General features: G+C 32.8%; 1 protein-coding gene and 1 long non-coding RNA gene across 8 annotated transcripts in view; one reads left to right on the plus strand and one right to left on the minus strand.

Moving 5' to 3' along the window:
• LOC114934681 (uncharacterized) overlaps nt 1–18,359 on the plus strand; it is a 31,578-nt gene that overhangs the window by 9,522 nt on the left and 3,697 nt on the right. The gene's annotated exons all lie outside the window — the stretch shown is intronic.
• ILP-2 (insulin-like peptide 2) lies at nt 1,102–15,856 on the minus strand. 7 transcript variants are annotated; one of them, XM_029307387.2, is made up of 4 exons: nt 15,733–15,856; nt 4,174–4,396; nt 1,798–1,857; nt 1,102–1,566 (listed from the first exon to the last, which is right to left on the minus strand). In XM_029307387.2, exons 2-4 carry the CDS (start codon nt 4,394–4,396, stop codon nt 1,370–1,372), a joined length of 480 nt encoding a protein of 159 aa, XP_029163220.1. In that variant the 5' UTR covers nt 15,733–15,856; the 3' UTR covers nt 1,102–1,369. The 7 variants fall into 7 exon arrangements, with proteins under 7 accessions (XP_029163220.1, XP_085344690.1, XP_029163215.1 ...); XM_085488564.1 differs by lacking the exon at nt 15,733–15,856 and adding an exon at nt 13,434–13,507; XM_029307382.2 differs by lacking the exon at nt 15,733–15,856 and adding an exon at nt 9,659–10,645.

The raw sequence follows: 18,359 nt of genomic DNA on the forward strand, positions 1-18,359 counted from the left end.
AATCTAACTTTCGCAAAATGATCCTCTAAATGTGGACGTCGATGTTATTTCTTTCAAATTATAAAAAATATGATAAATGTCGCATATGTGATTATAAGCTGCATAAATATTTTATTTGACTGCAATTTTTGATTCTCTTTTCGAGAAATCATTAATCTTTCTTTTTATACATTTTTAATTGTATGATATCATAGTTTATCTGTAAACCGTGATCAAGAGCTCTTGAATTTCCATTCAAATTTATAACAAAAAGATTATGTTTACAAAAAACAAAAGAAAATTTGGTATAATCTTTGATTTAATTTATTATATTAAATTACCAACCATTTTTTGGTAAAATTGATAATTTTGATTAAAGTATTATTTTGTACTCGTAATGTAGCTAACACACTATCAAAAATTTCGAAAACTTTGCTTTAATAATTTTATCACTAAACAAGGCAAAATAAGCGAAGAAAATGAGCAAAAATTTGAATAAATGTCGAGACTTGCAAATCGAAGAAAAACTAAATATATTATAATATATAAATATAAATATAATATATTTCGTTTTTAAATTATCTACATAATAAACCATATTACCAAATTAAAATCATAGTAGAACTATATCCCGTGAAAAAATTGTTTATATATAACAATATAAAAGTATATAGAAATATATAAAATTATACATATAATCACAAAATTATATATGAAATATGTCCATACATAATTAGATAAAAGTGATTTTATATATATTCCTAATTATATAAATGTATATATATATATATATATAATAAATAAGTATTTCATATATATAAATATATATGTTTCATATATAATTTGACATAATTATAAACTCTTATAATTTATATATATAAATTTATATAATTATGTATAAAAATGGACATATTTCACATATAATTATATATAAAATTTTTTCCCGGGTAGTATATAAAAAGTATTCACAAAACAAAATTATTAATAATTTTAATCAAGTGTCATTAATTTAAAAAAATGTAAGATTTCTGATGATTTTATATCTTATTTTTTTAAGACTATTTCTTTCGAGTTTTGTCTTTTCTTAGCTGTCCCTTTGATTAAATCAATAAAAGAATACAATCCAGCACACGATCATGTATTAAGAAAAGTTTCTCCGCAAAAAATTACATAAATGTATACACATACTTATCACGAGTCAGTCTCCAGCATGAGCAATGATGCAACTACTGGTGAACTTTTTAAACGTGTATTGCACATTTGTGGTATGTGTAAATGTGTACGTGTATCTGTCTGTGTCTATGTGTAAGTATATGGGATATATGCACGCATGTCTGGAATTATTCGGTTGCATGGTAAAGCGAAGGTCAAAGGATTACCGGACACGCGCTTAGGACAGGGCCTGGGAACCGCAATAGGTGGCCAGTTCGTTCATCGAGCACGCGTTGAGGCAGCATTCCTCATGGATGCCTCGCGTTTGTCTTCGGTAACGTTTGTTGCCGCCGAATACTCTGTCCAGCATCCCCCGTGCTCTTGCTCGAGGTAGGAACGGGGGAGGTTCGTACGGGTAATCGGCCATCTCCATTTCTGAAAGAAAAGTACCAACTTTTGTATATTGATAATATAAACAGCTCGCGTATATCGTTCTAAACATGCTCTACTTATGTATCGGTTTATATCCATTTTTGCGTGCATTTTATTTTTATTTATTTAATACATAAGTACATTATGCTTTTTATTTTTTTCACTTAGAGATCTAGGAAAGTTTCGAGATTTTCAAGAAAGTTTTCTTTTGACACACCATCTGCAAAATCGTACCTTGAGTGCGTACGTAGTCAAAGCCGGTACTCCTGCGGCCGGTATTCGCTTCTTCCCGGACTGTGAAAGGAAAATGAAATAATAGGCTCTCTATATTGAAGAAATGAAAGGCTATGAGAGCCGATCGCGTATGTGCGTAAAGACTGCGAAAATTTGATCTTTTGCTGTCTTATAAGTGTACACGAAGCACGAAATTTGCTTAGCAATTGCTTAGGCTTATTTAGGAAAAATCTTATACATAACTTTTTTAGGGAAGTAAAGGGGAATATAGGAATTAATATCTCAAGTATGAGATTTTTCCTAAATAAGTCTTAGCAATTGCTAAGCAAATTTCGTGCCTCGTGCACAATTATAAGACAACGAAAAATTAAATTTTGGCGGTCTTCACGTACATATATCCGCGGTCGGCTCTCATAGCCTTTCTAATTTCAAAGTTATTTATAGAATATTTTTGTTTGAAAATCTTAAAACTTTCTTAGCACTAATAGAAAAATAAGAAAACACGTAATTAATTATAATTTATATAAAAATAGGGCTATATAAATAAAAAGATTTGTGTAGGTTTATTTAATAATAAATAAGGTAACATTTTTAATGTTTTAAATAAGTTATAAGCAATGTGTGCCAGCAAAAATCAACCAATTTTAATATAAATAATTAAGAATCTAACTTGACAGAGATGCTAATATTTATATCATATTTGATAGCAATTATGCTAATTTTGATTGACAAATTTCATATATATTTCCGAAAAAAGTAGTGATTTTATATTTATTCGCATATCACATATGGCATATTATTTGACGTAAATGATCAGAATCTGTTTGCTATTATTACTAAAATATATCGTACAAGTCTATAGATTTCAATGTCAGATTATATATAAATCTATTTGATTAAGCTCAGCGATAAGTTATTTTATGTATCCATACAAAAAAGGTTTAATATTTTATATGAATGTCTCATGTTTGTTTTTGCTACAATCGCTAAAAAATGTAATGCCTTCGGTTATTAACATATTTAAGAGTTTAATGATTATAGAGAGTGCCTCTGTCGGCTTAGATAATCCCACTCGGTAATACGTAATACGAGCTTACATGCATTATTCATCGGCAACAAAGTGGCGATTACTTGGTTAATTGTAGGCACAGATTGATCGTGTGCCTAATCGCTTTTCGTATAAAATATCACGCTCGAGAAGCTATTAAGAAATTGACGGATCAGAGGTAAAAAGTCTCTCATAATTGGAAGCAATCCATAGTCTTCACTTTAAGTATGAAGTTGTATTTAAAGTGAACATTTTAAATTACTGACTGACCTCATTCTTATATTGAGCCATTCAATTATAAGCTCAGAACAGCTTAAGCGTTATTTTATTATACTTTTCAAATGAGACATTTTAGATTTATATAACTAATATTATTATTATTAATTATTATCATTATAATTTAAAATAGAAAAAATGATATAATTATTAAATATAATATATCTTAAATTATAAAAATAATTAATATTTTCCTTTAAATATCTTACGACATCCAGTCATATTTGATAATTTGGCATTTGGACGGCGCGATTATTTCGGTAGTTCCGTTACGAAATAATCGTTGTACCGTCGCAGGTGGCGTTAATCGAGAAAGAAGGAATGCGACAGCATTAATATTAATGACTGAATCTCGTGGCATTACAAAGGCAAATTTCGTAATGAAAGGATGCCTCCGCGCTCGCGCGTGAAAAGAATCTCTTCCTGAATATTATCTGTCAACTTTCTATTATTAACTTTCTAAATATTATCGTCATGATTGTATATGCTAGCAAAATCCCATCGATAAATTAGAAAAGTATGATGCAACTTTCGCAAATCATTTATATAATAGTCAAAATGGTAGTCGTAATAATGAATATTTCATCTTCCTTAAAAAACAATTATCTATTTTTTTATGATTTTTAATGAGAGAAAAAATGTATCAAAATATTGTGTTTATGAAAATATTTCAAAAATATTTGAAACATATTTATAATTTATGAATTAAAACAACATAATTGAAAAATTTACATTTTCCTACTCTGTTGAAACACACATTATATAAACACGAATATGATTGAATATTAACAATGAGAAATACACGAAATAAATAATCGCTGATTAAACTGTCACTTTCAATTATGAGTAAAATCTGATAAAAAAATTTGTGTACATTAAGAAACAAATACATTACTTAATATTGTAACTGAAATAGACACAATTTTAGAGCCTTCGCTCATTAATGATCCATTAACCACTATATATCTATTTCATCTCTCGTCACTTAATATCGATGTCAGAACTAATGAGAAAAAAAAATGTTATCCTTATCGATTAGCGTTTATACTCACCAACTTGACCACTCTTTTTAAACATGGAATTGTACACGCCATCACAGACTAACTGTAAAGCATTGGATAGCTTCTTGCCGCAATATCTCTGCGGTGAAGTCCTGCTGTGTAGTACCGAATCAAATTGAGGGTAGCCGTCCGCTTGTGCATTTCCTGATTCCGTCGCAAGAAACGCGACGACAATTATTAGGGTCACAAGTACGTTCAATCGGTTTGAGGACATCTGAAAGCAATACCATCCTCATTACACCAACGCATGCACGAGACTCTCGTTATTTTTATTTGTCATATTTTCATTCTATCAATTATCTTTAATTTAGAAAAAAATCTCTAAATTACGACAGCTAGAACAAAACCGAAAGGAGGAAATATATTGTATTTATATAAGAAAAATACAAGCATTTTAGATCGGAGATAATTTTAGAAAGGCAAACAGAGAATATAAAACATACGTGAACAGTGTTAATTGGAAGTGGGTGGAAATTGTAGACCGCGATCATTTATGGGTGTCATCACGCAACTTTCGATCACGAATAAAAATGTTATCTGAAACGCGCGGAGACCTCGAACGTACTGTTTACGAAAATAATTTCTCATTTTATACATTAACGTATATCTAAATGTTTAGACTTTGTTTATTTGTTATTTGACACATATAGAGATATTTATTCGGATACATATTTTTCTAACACTGTCCGGTTTAGTTGACAGGGTGCAGTTTAAGCGTAAAAATGGACATCGATGGCATTGCAGCGATCGCGTAGGGTGTGCCTCTATTTTTAGATATCTCTCATTTAAATATAAATCTCGCGGCACAAGAAAGAGAGAGAGAGGAAGAGTGACAGACCGCGTATTTTCGTTCGCGCAATCGTCGCGACGGGAGTCTCCTCGACAGAACAAGAAAAAGAGAAGCTACTTCTTTCTGTGTGCTTTGTTCATGATGGCGACCTTTGTTCACACGTTAGCGCCAGCATAATTATGCTACTCCGCAATCAAATGGAGGAGACTGATACGCGGAGGTCTTCCTGTTATTTTTGGGGGGTATCGCACGTGCCGCGTTCATTTCACGTCTCTTCAGATAATTTCGGAGACATCCAATATGTTTTATCAAGAATTGAGCGTTTGCTTATATTATAACTACACTGTTTCGAACAAACAGATAATAATGCATCTCGTACAATTTTAACGAGAGTGACATTTTAACAAAAATTTTCCAGAGTGCATCTATGCACATGCATCTGTATGCATATATAATGCATACAGATATACGATTCAGTATACCAATTAAAAATAATATTCTAGTCTTGTTGAGATAAGTTAATGATACCTGTCCGATTTTTGAAAGATGTGACTATATCCAATAATGATACCGTGTGTGATTGGGTTATAACAATATTGACTTGTTTTGTAGGCTACATCACGCTTGATTAGTCGCGTTATCAACGAAAATGGAAATGAGGTCAGTGGTTTTGATACGAAAATATAGTGTACATTTAGTTAACACAATAACTGGCGTACATTTTATACAATGTCCAAATTTTTAAAACGAACCAAGTATTATATTATAGGTATTTAAAACATAAATAATCTAGGATAAATTTAGAAAAAATTGATGTATTATTGGTCATTTATATGTGCAAGGAGATAGACGTATATATATAATTTCTGTTGAATTTAAAAATAAAAACTCTCGTTTTACCAAAAATATTGAAAAAGATCAAAAGTTGAGCTTTGAATTAAAATTCTATTCAAATGGCTTTTAAATTAATAAATCAATAATTCTTTATTATATAGACAGACTTTCAAAGCTTATTTTGTATAGAGATGAAAATTTCATTCCCTATAACTTATAACTAAAAATAAATAGCGACAACTATCAATGTAATATTTTCACTAATAGAAATTGATTCTAAATGTGTTTTTGATACCGTTGATTATTATTGGTGTTCTTTTTAATCTTATCGGTATCTAAGCTTCAATTTATAGAAGTTTGTCAAAAATATGATGCACTTTTTTTACGTTTCAAGGTTAATGAAATTTATTCACGATCGATTCGCAAATGCCATATCATTAGTCATTACCGCAGTAGACACATTGACTTGCCTTTCAAAACAAGTAGGCGAATATAGGACAAACCATTTCTATTTCCGGCGCATCATGGCGATAGAAATTAGCGTTCAACATCAAACAATAACTGAAAGAATGCATGTTGATGTCGAATTATCTAACATTATTTATCTTTTCCTCGCGATTAGTAGCGCTGAAAACACGCGTACATTTACAAGAAGCATTATTGCGCCGATAGGTCGCTCAAACTATTTTATTATATTCACGATTTATTAGAAAGCTCTTATAATATGCCCACAATAAATCAATACTCTGCTCTTAATATTAATGGATCACTTTCTATAAATTATTTGTACGAGATATTTATTTTAAAATCATATATATCTATTTTAAAAAATTATAAGAATTTTACACTCTACATAAACTACTACTCTTTTTTTAAGTATCCAAAACAGAGGTGATATAATTTATTAGATTATTTTTCTTTGCCGGCCCGAAAGAGACTGCGCAATTGTCCATGGTGATCTCTTTCGTCGGTCTGAAAAAGATCACATGTCTCTCGACCAGCAAAATATAAAACCCGGACGAGGTAAATAACTGTGTTTATGTTTTGCGAACGCGGGTAATGAGACTCGTGGTATCTCACCGCGAAAATGATAAGCGCGATCGCATGCCGTTGACACGCCGTGGGCGCAAAACAAATAAAAATTCATCATCGGCCTCATTTATCGGTACGAAAATCAGTTCGTATGTGGTATACGATATCACTTTATTCAAAGTATCTCACAATCAATCAATGCGGTTTCTGAGAAAAATATTAGCCTATTAATTATTATATAATTGAAAAATTATTTAAAACTAATTTAAAACTGAATCCTTTTTTTTTTTTATAAGAGTGAACAAAACGTGGGAGATTGATCGTCTCTTGGAATGCATAAATATTATTTTAGCGCAGTTTCTGGTGTGCGCGTGATTTTTTTTAAATATTACAATTTTGTCAATTCAGATTAACTAAGAATTTAGCGACTTCTTCGAATTTGCATTATTTTGCGCATGAAGCGAGATATCGGACGATATCGCACCGCTTCAAATTTCCATAAAATGAGATTGAACAACAATTATACGTGTCGATAATAACGTTCATTGGCTTCTCGTCTGGCGCCTCCAATGATTGTAAACAGTACCGAACTACATAGATCCTCCCGGCGTTCTCAAGAAGAGACGCATTTCACGATAGCGAAAAGTCCCGTAAATTGAAAAGAGGACTCGTTCTCGTCTTTCCCTTTCTTCCCTCAACCATCATGGCTCTTTTGATCTTTTTTCCTCTCTTTCTCTATCTCTCTCTCGTCTACTGTCTCTTGCAAGCTGGAGTATTTCTATTTTTGTCCTCGTCTTTTCTCTTACAAGTATTATCTGCAAAGTACCGCCGGCAGACACCACGAGTAATAATGCATAAACACGTGTATATAACACTCGGAAAGATACTAAGCAAGCCGTATACGCACTTACGAGAGAACGCACTTATGGCCAGGGGTGATGGACTTTTCCGATTAAAGTGCGATCACGTACGCAAGGAACTTTTCCTTCTTTTTTCGTGGTCGAACAGACAGGTGTGAAGGAAAATAGCTAAAAAATCCCGACGCTTTAATTCGCTTCGATTGCGATTGCGTTGGTTGTCGTCGCTCTGCTATAGCAAATTGCGCGAATTTCTCGATTAATTTTCCGAAAGTCTGATTAAAAATTACACATCTCGTAGCATGACGACAAATGTAACTTTTGACGCGAATATTTATTATCTTTAATTGATTTTTTATTTTGTCATGTATTTTTATACAACTCTCTAAATAAATGCGAATAATGATATTTTAGTAAAAATCAATTAGCATAAATTAACCACCGTCTGCAATTATTACTGCGGTTTATTTCGGTATTATTCTATATAGGGATTTTATTTATTTCAGATATTTTATAAACAGAAAATTATGGGAAAAAATTACGATAAGACGCTAAAGTATGATAAAAATGAGTTTTAATTTCGTCTTGTCAAAGTTTACCTGTAGGTAACATTATATATATCATAATTCACATGTAGCGAAAAATCGACTCGGTATGATCGAACACAATTAACAATTGCAAATTATTAATAAATATATTAATATGCAAATATTTTTTAAAACCAATTTTTGAGAAAGGTCAATCTAATAGTCACTCACATAGTTCGTTCTTGATATTAAAAATAAAGCTAGAAGAGCATCTTGAAGTACTCCAACATTGCTAAATGCTCAATTAATTAATCAACTACATACGAAATCCTGCAATTGAACAGAACAAATTGCGCGCGAATAACGAAGGTACGCATTCATGCATTAATATAAATTGTGCGTGAAGTACAAGCGATGAAAAAAAAAAATGCTCTCACATATTTCTCATGCATATCCCAGCAATTGTGAAGAAAGATTAGCGATATTGGGAGATTGCCGATGAAATGTTAAAGTTATGAAGATCAATTTAATTTTAATGACGGTACTCGCGTTAATTTCTCCGTAATCGCCGCGTAATTCGAACTGACGTATAATTTGAAGACATGAGCTGAAGCAACGAGGCTCTTTTAAGAGGCAGATGCACTCTCTAATAATACAATTGCACGGTACGTGAGCACCAAATATGCTGCGCTCATATGCGTCAACTTGAGGAGGACTCGCATAGTATTTGAAGCGGTCATGCATTACTAGAATTAGCAGAGCCGTTTGTTCTCGAGAATAATTGTTTTTTTCCTTCTTGCAACAATTGAAAATAATTTTGAAAGAATTTTGAAAGATAATACCTCTGAGAGCTATATTAAGTCAAAATATCTTATCCAGTTTTTTATTATCAAATGCATGAGCACAAAGTTGACTTGCTTTGAATAAATATTGCAGCGATATCAAATTAAAGTAAAATAAAATAAAATAATATTTTAATGCGATAAATTTAACTCGAACAGATATTGTAAATTTACAGTAAATTTAATGAAAATAATATAGTTCTATATATATACCTTGATAAGACTCTTTTTAGATACAATATATTTCAACGAAGTATATAAATTATTTTATATTACCCGTTGTAAAGTCCATTCACAGATGTCAAAAATATCGATTTTCTCATAATAATTAAATTTAATTGCAAGAATAAATAAATAATGGGTTTCTATTTTTTTCTATATCGACGCTAAAAATGAACCGGATTAATGAAATACTAGAATCGAGCAGACTCGAAGAGAATCTACCTTCAGCTCTCACGGAAGAGAAAGAACTCATCTTCTCCTCGGTTATTATAATTAGTTTTTACGCAGCAGAGAGCACACATCTTTCCGATAAAAACGACATTAAAGGAAAAAAAGAGCGGATGAGACAGGATATGCGCGAGAGAGACTTACTGAGTACGATGAGGTAAAACGCGGATCACAAGGCGATTTCTCTATCACACGGAGTAGTATCACAGTCTGGCACTTTTTCTCGGACAACGTCGGACAGTGTCGCGGACGTGGCAGGTGAGATATAATCACGATGACAATCGCTACGACGATAGCGCGGCTGGTCTCTCTCATGAGGAACCGATCATGAAATACTTCGTAGACGATAACGGGCCAACGTCTCGAGACAATGCTGGCTTCTCGGCAGAATCAACCCTTCCCACTGTCTGGGATGCATTGATGCCCGTCCACGAGCAACTTGGCGCGAGTCTTCTTTTTCCTCGTCGTTTTTTTCTACTTTCTGCCCCGAAAGTAATCGCGATCGATCGATCGGTCGATGACAGAGGGATCGATCCCGTCCGCGAATTTTCCCGACCGAAGCGTCTTGTGCGATCTGGATTCTGCGATTTTCCAGGTTCTCCGCAACCTCGATATGGGACTCGCAGGCTCGGTCAAGCCGATATGGTGAGACACAAAATGTATACGGTAGTTAATATTCTTAGCTCGGTATTATATAGGTTTCGTGGATCACAGCCGTGTACTTTTCCTCCGACGAAAGTATCCAAATGTCGATTATTGTATATGAGTTCTTTATTTTTAGTGAGATCCTCAGAGTTCTCGTCTCGTCTTATCGTATTTCCTGGGTTTGAGCTTCCGTGAGTGATCTCGAAGAATTGTTATGCCTCTTTACAAGCCTGGGAGAACCGACAGGTAGGTGGTGATCGGTGATGCGGGCACAGACGCTTCTCTCTCCGACGCTTCTCTCCGAGAAGATCGACGAGGCACGTCTCGACCGCTCGGTCGCCGACGAGCGTCTCAGACTCTTCCGACTAGGAACGTGCGGTCACGTTTCTGACAGTGCCAGTCTGATTGACCGCAATTGTCACGAAGACCTGTCCCCGGAGAGAGGTTTGGTTCTCCGTCTCGGTAGAAGGTTGCTGATCAACTAGTATAAGGTGGCTCGCATCATCCCTCACTCTCTTTCTTCTCCCGTATTTGCTGTCCTTTAAGTGTGGTCGGGGGATAGCGAGAGAGAAAGTAAACAGATTAAGGAGGGAGAGTGTCGAGTGAGGGAAACAATCGGTCTCAAGGAAAGCGACGTGTCTTTCTGCATTCTGTCGAAGATCGAATGCAAATCATCCCACATCATCGTTATTTAACTGTTAATTGGGTGACGTGAGTGCTTAAAGATCGGCATATATTGTACGTAATCTGCTCGATTAAGTTATGTTAAGTTAAAGCTAATACCTTTTTTTCATTGTCAGCTGACAGGATTTTTATTTTTTCTTTTATTTCTTATATATCAAAATAAGTAAGAAAGCATATAATAAAAATATTGAGCTGGTTATTTATGTGGTGCTACCATGACAAAAATAATTGCAAGTTACCTCTTTTCACATACGTGCGAATTTATTTTAAAGATAAATTATTTTTTACTAACACCATTTACTTTTGTGAAAAGTAGGCTGTATAAATCGCGCGCGGGTAAAAATGCGTATAAATTTTAATTTTAATATCGATTATTATATATAATTCTATTCATTCACAAATATTCGCGCTTTATTAATTTAATGAAAAAATATGCGATTCGTCAGATTGCATGTCGACGCATCAAAGATGCTGCAATGAAGCGTGTCATGAGGTTACACTTTAGTGAATGATTCAATTCAGTGAATCAATTAATCGATCGAAGTCCAGGTGAACCGGGAGCGTACAAGTCAGAAACAAGACCAATTTGCGCGCTATTTTCGCAAGGAAATCCGAAAATTGTGATCGCAAAAGAATCGAAAGAGATATAAATAAAAGTCGGGGACAAAAAAATATTCGCGACTAAGGACAAATGTCTACGTTGGAGACAATGATTATGATAAGTGAATCCGGTGTGACTGCACTCGTTGATACGAATTAATTTCTCCGCAAGATCACTCTCTCTCTTTCTTCCTCTCGCGGTTGCTCTCGGCAATAAGAGTTCGGGGGAGTCGTCTACCAACAATCGTCTTGAAATTGCGTGACCTTTATCAAGAGGGGTCGCGTGTACGAGAGGTGAGGAGACATGCGAGATAGAAGTCGCCGGCCGGCCGGTCGGAGTTTCTCGTTCTTTTTGTCTTGTATTCTTCCAGCCTCCGCAGACGACCAATTGTCTGGACAGTTGGTCTGCGAACACGTGCCACAGCCAGATTGTACGGATGTACTTTCGGTGCATTTCGGCGGGCAAAAAGACGTCTTTTTCATAGATTTCGCGTAGCTTGAACGTTCTATCAAGTTACAAGACGTTCAATAGACAAGAAATATATCGGATTTAAATAAAAAAAAAAATAGTACAGCTTTTACACGACAATTTATATTCAACATCAGCAAGGACTCTGAGTTTGAAAACTGTCGAGATTTTTGTCTAAGCGTGCGAAATCTCTCGATAGTTTTAACGACTGTACTTCTTAAGACTGCTCTCTGATAACGATCTCGATCTGCAAGTGCCTGGCCAGCTGCCCTCTCCTTAAACGATCACAAGTCCTGCAATTGAGTCAACGGAGTAACGCTATACGCGGGCAATTGTCTTCGTAAGCGGAAAGTACTGCTGTCCTACTTCCATCAGCCAGCCCTAATGGGATCTATTACTGAGCACGTGATCAGAAACCGGCGATTTTCTTGCGCGGGAGTAAAAATCTCGCGAAAATAATAACGCGGTCTCTTATATATACTCGACAAACTTGTGTCTCTCGATAATTCAATAATTTGCCGACATTATATAGCGAGAGAACGTAGAAATATGTCTTTCAAAAATTCAAATTTATATTTTCAGTCTCAGAAAATGTATGAAAATATATATTTATACTTACATATATGTTTATAATTCATAATAATAATAATGAAAAAATATACCTTGTAATAAAATAAATTATTTTAGATGAATTTTATTTGAATATGTAATTAAATAAAATAGAAATATGTCTTTCAAAAATTTAAAATATTTTAAATTTTAATTAACTATTTTAAACAGATTCAAATAGTTAACTAATATGTAGCGCAGTATATATGCGTAATAATTAAAAGGTAAGTTGAATATACATATAGATTGAGCACATTTATTAGATCGAGAATGTAAAAAGTTTCTTTCGCGAGCTATTTTCTAAGAAATAAACTCGGATGTGTATAAGAACCTGATTTTGTGATAAGTTAATCGTGAGGTATTACGAAGAATCTTCAGGTATATCGCGGTTTGCGTGACGTTACTCATTCGCTACCCCGATTTATCCAGCTTTTTTCACGACAAAGTGGAGTGCATATCTAACACAACTTTAAATTGTTTCATTCACTGTGCACTAATTCTTATACAAAAGTTGCTATATGAAAATCACATTTCTATAGTGACGCATAATACATGCCTGTCAGAAATAATATACATATAAATTAATTTCAATTTACTGTTAAAATCTTTTATTTTCTAAATTTATTATTAAAAAGATCCTTATTAAATATTATATGTAGTATTTTATTTTTAATTATAAAAAATACATTACGATATATAATCCCGAAAAGTACAAGACACTCTTTTTTTCGATTCACTCTCACGATCAGCTGTACCTAAAATAGATCTGTGCATCGTTCTGTTCTGACAATGAGATAGATATATAAATAGGCAGCCTTTATTCGTGACTGTTGTTTGTCGCTTTATTTTATTTTGTTATCATTTTTATCGTTTTATTTGCGCCAAAATCGGGTTATATAAAATTGGACTTACAACAATAGACTGTAGAAATTTCTTCGAATTATATGACATTAAGGAAACTTTTACGCACACACTCGATAAATCGCGATTGCGACAAGGACTGAAGAAAAAAAAATATCGAGACACCTTATAAGGCGCGGTCAACGATCGTGATCGATAAAGGCTAACGTGGCTTTTACTCGTGACATTAGCATGGTATATAGTTTGTTTTGCTCTGATATTTGTTTGTAAGAAATCGCATGCTGCGATGCACAATATTTATTGCCTGAATGAGCAACTTGCATCATAAATATCGGAAGAAGTTTGCAAGATTTACTACACGCACAAAGACGACGAGAGTTTTATCCGTATAAAAAAAAAAATTATGACACCGGAATATATAACTATTAAATTTGTTATGAAATCAAATAAAATGCAATTTTATCAATAATGACGTTATTGGCAATTAGTTTGAAATCTTTTAAAAATAAGATACAAAGACACATATTTATCGCAAAGCCTGTAACTCAAATTATAGTTTAAGATCTGTATTTATAGTTATGTTTTTATTCAGAAATTATAATTTCAGAAAAGATCATGCTTGTCCTTAAAAATGAATGGGAGATACAATCGCGGAGACAAAAGTATTAACGCTATTCATCTTATAGAAAATCTATTCATCTTACAGAAAATCGCTATAGTTTAATACCTAACTTTCAGTGTTGACATAATTGAATGCTCAGAAATCGGAAAAAGCCAGAATTTCAACAAATTATTATTATTTTCTTCTAAATGGTTTAGTGAATGTAATTTTGTAACAATGTCCTTTAAAGTTCTAGTTATATATGCAAAAAATTTAAATACATAGTACCATATTTTTCGATATTTCTAACGTAATATAATCAATCCGAGTAACGAATTTTCAAAAGTTTATATGTAAAACTAGCAGAAATTTAAATTGCAAGAACTTTTAAATGAGTTAGTGAATTAAAAACCAAATGTTAACGCAGTAGCTTTAGTATCAAAAAATAGAAGCAATTTATATAATTTTTATAAATTTTGTACCATTTTTCGATATCTCCTCCTTACATCCTTAATAATATTAATTCTTTGAATTTGATATCAATCTTAGTATCAACATTATAAATATTGAGAAAACAGAAACGGAGATTACGTATCATTTAAATATAATTCGGAAATTATTTAAGAAAAGATTGATATTTATAGAATATGATGATAACTCAGATAGCACCATGTCTAAAATGCACGCATAAAACATTATTAAGAAATCTTTAAGACATTTTTCAGAAATCTTATGATATATCAAGATATCCTTAAAAATATCTTAAAGCTGTCTTATGCGGGTGCATTTTGGACATGGTGCTATTTGGGAAACGAGATAAAATTTATTTTTAAAAGAACTAACATTTTTTTCTTTTATATATTGTAACTTATATATTACTAATTTTTATTAAATTCAGTGTTTAAAATAATGTTTTAAAATAATATAATAAGCCTGTTTTTAAAGTGATCCTGACATTCGGGAATGGGTCCATACATATATTCAAGATAATAAAATTAAAAGAAAGCAAATCACATGACATTATTAATACATAAACATAAACGCGAATAGAAATAGCAGTCTAACGGCAAGATCCACTGATCGAGACAAAATTAAATAAAACATATCTCACTTATTATAGTTTTAACATTTATTATAATTTTAACAAATAACAACTTTTCGATATTATTTAAAAATAAATCGACCTATTTGAATTTTTCTTCTGCAGATAAAGTGTACTTGAGATTTTAATTTTAAAATGTCACAAAGAAAATAATATATTATTTAAAATTTTACAGTTGGAATAGGATACGCGTAGGAAGTGCCAAACCCCTTGACAATTATATATTGCGATGTGCCCTATACTCTCTTTAAACCGTATTTTAATATTTTCACTAGTTCCCTATCTTCAAAATTTCAAATTGACACGGCTGAAAATGTTCAAATTGACATATATAATTCTATTTTTTAGCTGACATACAGTCTATAATATACAGTCTCAGTTAATCTTTTTAAAATGCAATTAATAATTATTGAACCGTCCGTATATCAAGACAAATTTCAATCTATACATCTCATCTGACACACTCTTAAAATAAGATTCGAGTACGCTGACTATAAATACAACTCTCAATTACGCTTATATATTATATAACAATTGCTGTTTACAATTAAACAATTAAAAGATCGACGCGGATAAAACCCGTTTCTTCTTGTGCGGGGTAAAAATAAAAAAGAAGGTACAGCGAAAGAGATCAGCGTGGTACTTACGGTACGCGCGTGCCGGCGATTGTTACTCGATGATGCGTGTGCGTCTTGTGGTAGCCGAAAAGGTGGCCGCCTCCCTTATAAACACCGAGCACGCCAGTGGTAATACTGAGCAACGGAGACGTGTTCATTAAGCACCGGCTTACCTGTCAACTTCCCTTAATCGCGCGGCACGCGGCTGCTGCCGCTTGCATATACGGAAGGCCGTGCGGTCAACCGTGAACTGCCTCCTACAACCCTTATTTTGCACTCTCGCGCCGGCCGATTTCGGTCCACACGGGATTCCAGAAAGGGTCGCCGTCGCTTTTATTTTACGATCAGATGCCGCACGGTTGACGTCAAAAATTCGGCGATACGTGGGTTTGCGTGGGGTTTCGAGCACTATATACTTTACACTTATTTTATCCATTAATCGATTCAACTCCCTAAAATAAGATTGTCGTACATATGATACATATTTTATACTTGATATCTGAATTTAGAAATCTAATATTTCATGATAATATCTTGATGAAGGTTAAATAAATTTTTAGATAATTTCTAAGGGAAATATATATGTATATATTTTCTGCAATTTTGTTTTAAAAATACGGTTCAATTTTTTATGGTGAACTCTTTTATGGATTTAAATATTTAATAATTAATTTTTCTTTATAAAATATACAGCTATTTTATGATATACAGATCGACATTATTTAGATGCTTCTTATTAAAATGTCTTTTAGAGCCCTGCATCATCATGGCGAGAGGGAGGATATACTCTGTTCTAAAGATTGAATTCATTATTGTCCTAAATATAAATTGAGATGTTAAAAATAAGATATTTTTCATGAAATCGTTAGATCGGAAACTTTTCGATCATCCCCAAAACAGCGCTTATCCGAAATGGAAATTTTAAGTGGAACATTGGCGTCGCTTTTACAGACGCTCGGGCTGAGCCGGCGTGACTTACCAAGGACATTGTTTTCGATTAGAACAGGATCCTGCGAGCTATAATGGGTCAAAGAGCGTCTTCGGGCTTCCTGCGCGTCGCGCCGCGAAGTCGGTCCAGCAAGCGGTCGTCTCGAGGTCGATTAACGCGTTAACCTTCACGTCCAGTTCGCCGGATTTTGCAGGCAACATACAGAATCTAATCTAATTTAGCTATTCCTAATATAGATTTTAATAATTGAAGGTCCATTTAGAGAGTTCGACGATGTAAATCACGCTCGGAACAACAAACATCATGTCTTCGATAGAATATTAGTGTTTATATACAAACGAGCGATAATTCGACCAAGATAAAATAATACTTTGGTCGCATTCTTCCGTTAATTATACAATCTAGAAATTGGAATTTTTAGAATTTTGCATAAAATTCTATATGTATTTGAAAAAGGACTCAAAATTGGTGACATACAAATGAATTCTTTTCGAGTACCTTGTGCTATCTGGGTATTCTTAATTATAACAAAAATCATTCACCCCCTTGCTCAGATTTAATTTGGAATAAATTCTCTAAATGTTTTGCACATCTCTTTTTTAACAGTATTGGCAATCTCTCTCTCTCTCTCTCTCTCTCTTTTCGGGAAAATATCCTTTATGAAAATATATTTTAACTTGCAATATAATATTTTTAAAAATTTTCTGAAATAAAGCTGCCATTCCAAATGTATGGTCGCATTCTTTCGTTAATTATACAGTCTAAAAATTGGATAAGAATTTTTAAAATGTTGCATAAAATTATTTTTAACTATGACAAAAATAATTCACCTTATATATAATAATTTCCCCTGCTCAGATTTGATTTTACATGAATAAATTCTCTAAATGTTCTCTAAAAATTGGATAAGAATTTTCAAAATGTCGCATAAAATTATTTTTAACTATAACAAAAATAATTCACCCTATATATAATAATTTCCCCTGCTCAGATTTGATTTTACATGAATAAATTCTCTAAATGTTTTTGCAAATCTCTTTTTTTATCAATATTATAAATCTGTTTGGGAAAATATCCTTTATGAAAATATATTTTAACTTGCGATATATATTTTAAAAAATTTTCTAAAATAAAGCTGCCATTTCAGATACAAAATAAATATTAAAAAAGAAAATACTTTTGAAAACTATAATGTATGAAATTAAAACTGCTTTAAAGATATAAGAATAATACACTTAATGTGTGATATATTTATAAAAGAAAGAAAGAAAGAAAAATAGAATAATTAATGCAATTTTGTATTAATATGTCTGGCGTAGATGGAAATAAAATGAGGAATAAAATCGCAGGCACCCTATATATTGTAAACTTCGTGTTTTCATTTCCATATTTATCAGACGGTGCTTTTTTACATTACATACACACACCAACGCGTTAATACGTTTTGTTCGTGGGTGTGGGGCGTGATAGGGTAAAAGTCTTGTAACTTTCACATGCATGCTGTATGATGTTTCAACAGTCTGGCATCCGATGAACATGAAAGCCAGCTTGATTCATTACTTTGCTACTTTACAACCCGCAACGGCTTGCTTTCGTGCTGCAATCGATAATAAGTTGCAGGTAATGCATGGACTAAATTGGCGATCGGACGACGACCTTTTGAACAAGTTATACTTGAAAAAAGTGATAAATATATTATCTACGCGTG

This window comes from Nylanderia fulva, unplaced genomic scaffold (genome assembly GCF_048542155.1).
Source record: "Nylanderia fulva isolate GAGA-0341 unplaced genomic scaffold, ASM4854215v1 Scaffold7, whole genome shotgun sequence".
Lineage (NCBI taxonomy): Eukaryota > Metazoa > Arthropoda > Insecta > Hymenoptera > Formicidae > Nylanderia > Nylanderia fulva.

Excerpts from the sequence above, each read along its gene's own strand:
- ILP-2 (XM_029307382.2), bottom strand. The coding sequence starts at position 9,829 with ATGAGAGAGACCAGCCGCGCTATCGTCGTAGCGATTGTCATCGTGATT. Across the intron at positions 1,858-4,173 it reads TAAAAAGAGTGGTCAAGTTG|TCCGGGAAGAAGCGAATACC; the intron begins GTGAGTATAAAC and ends TTCCTTTCACAG. Across the intron at positions 1,567-1,797 it reads TGACTACGTACGCACTCAAG|AAATGGAGATGGCCGATTAC; the intron begins GTACGATTTTGC and ends CTTTTCTTTCAG.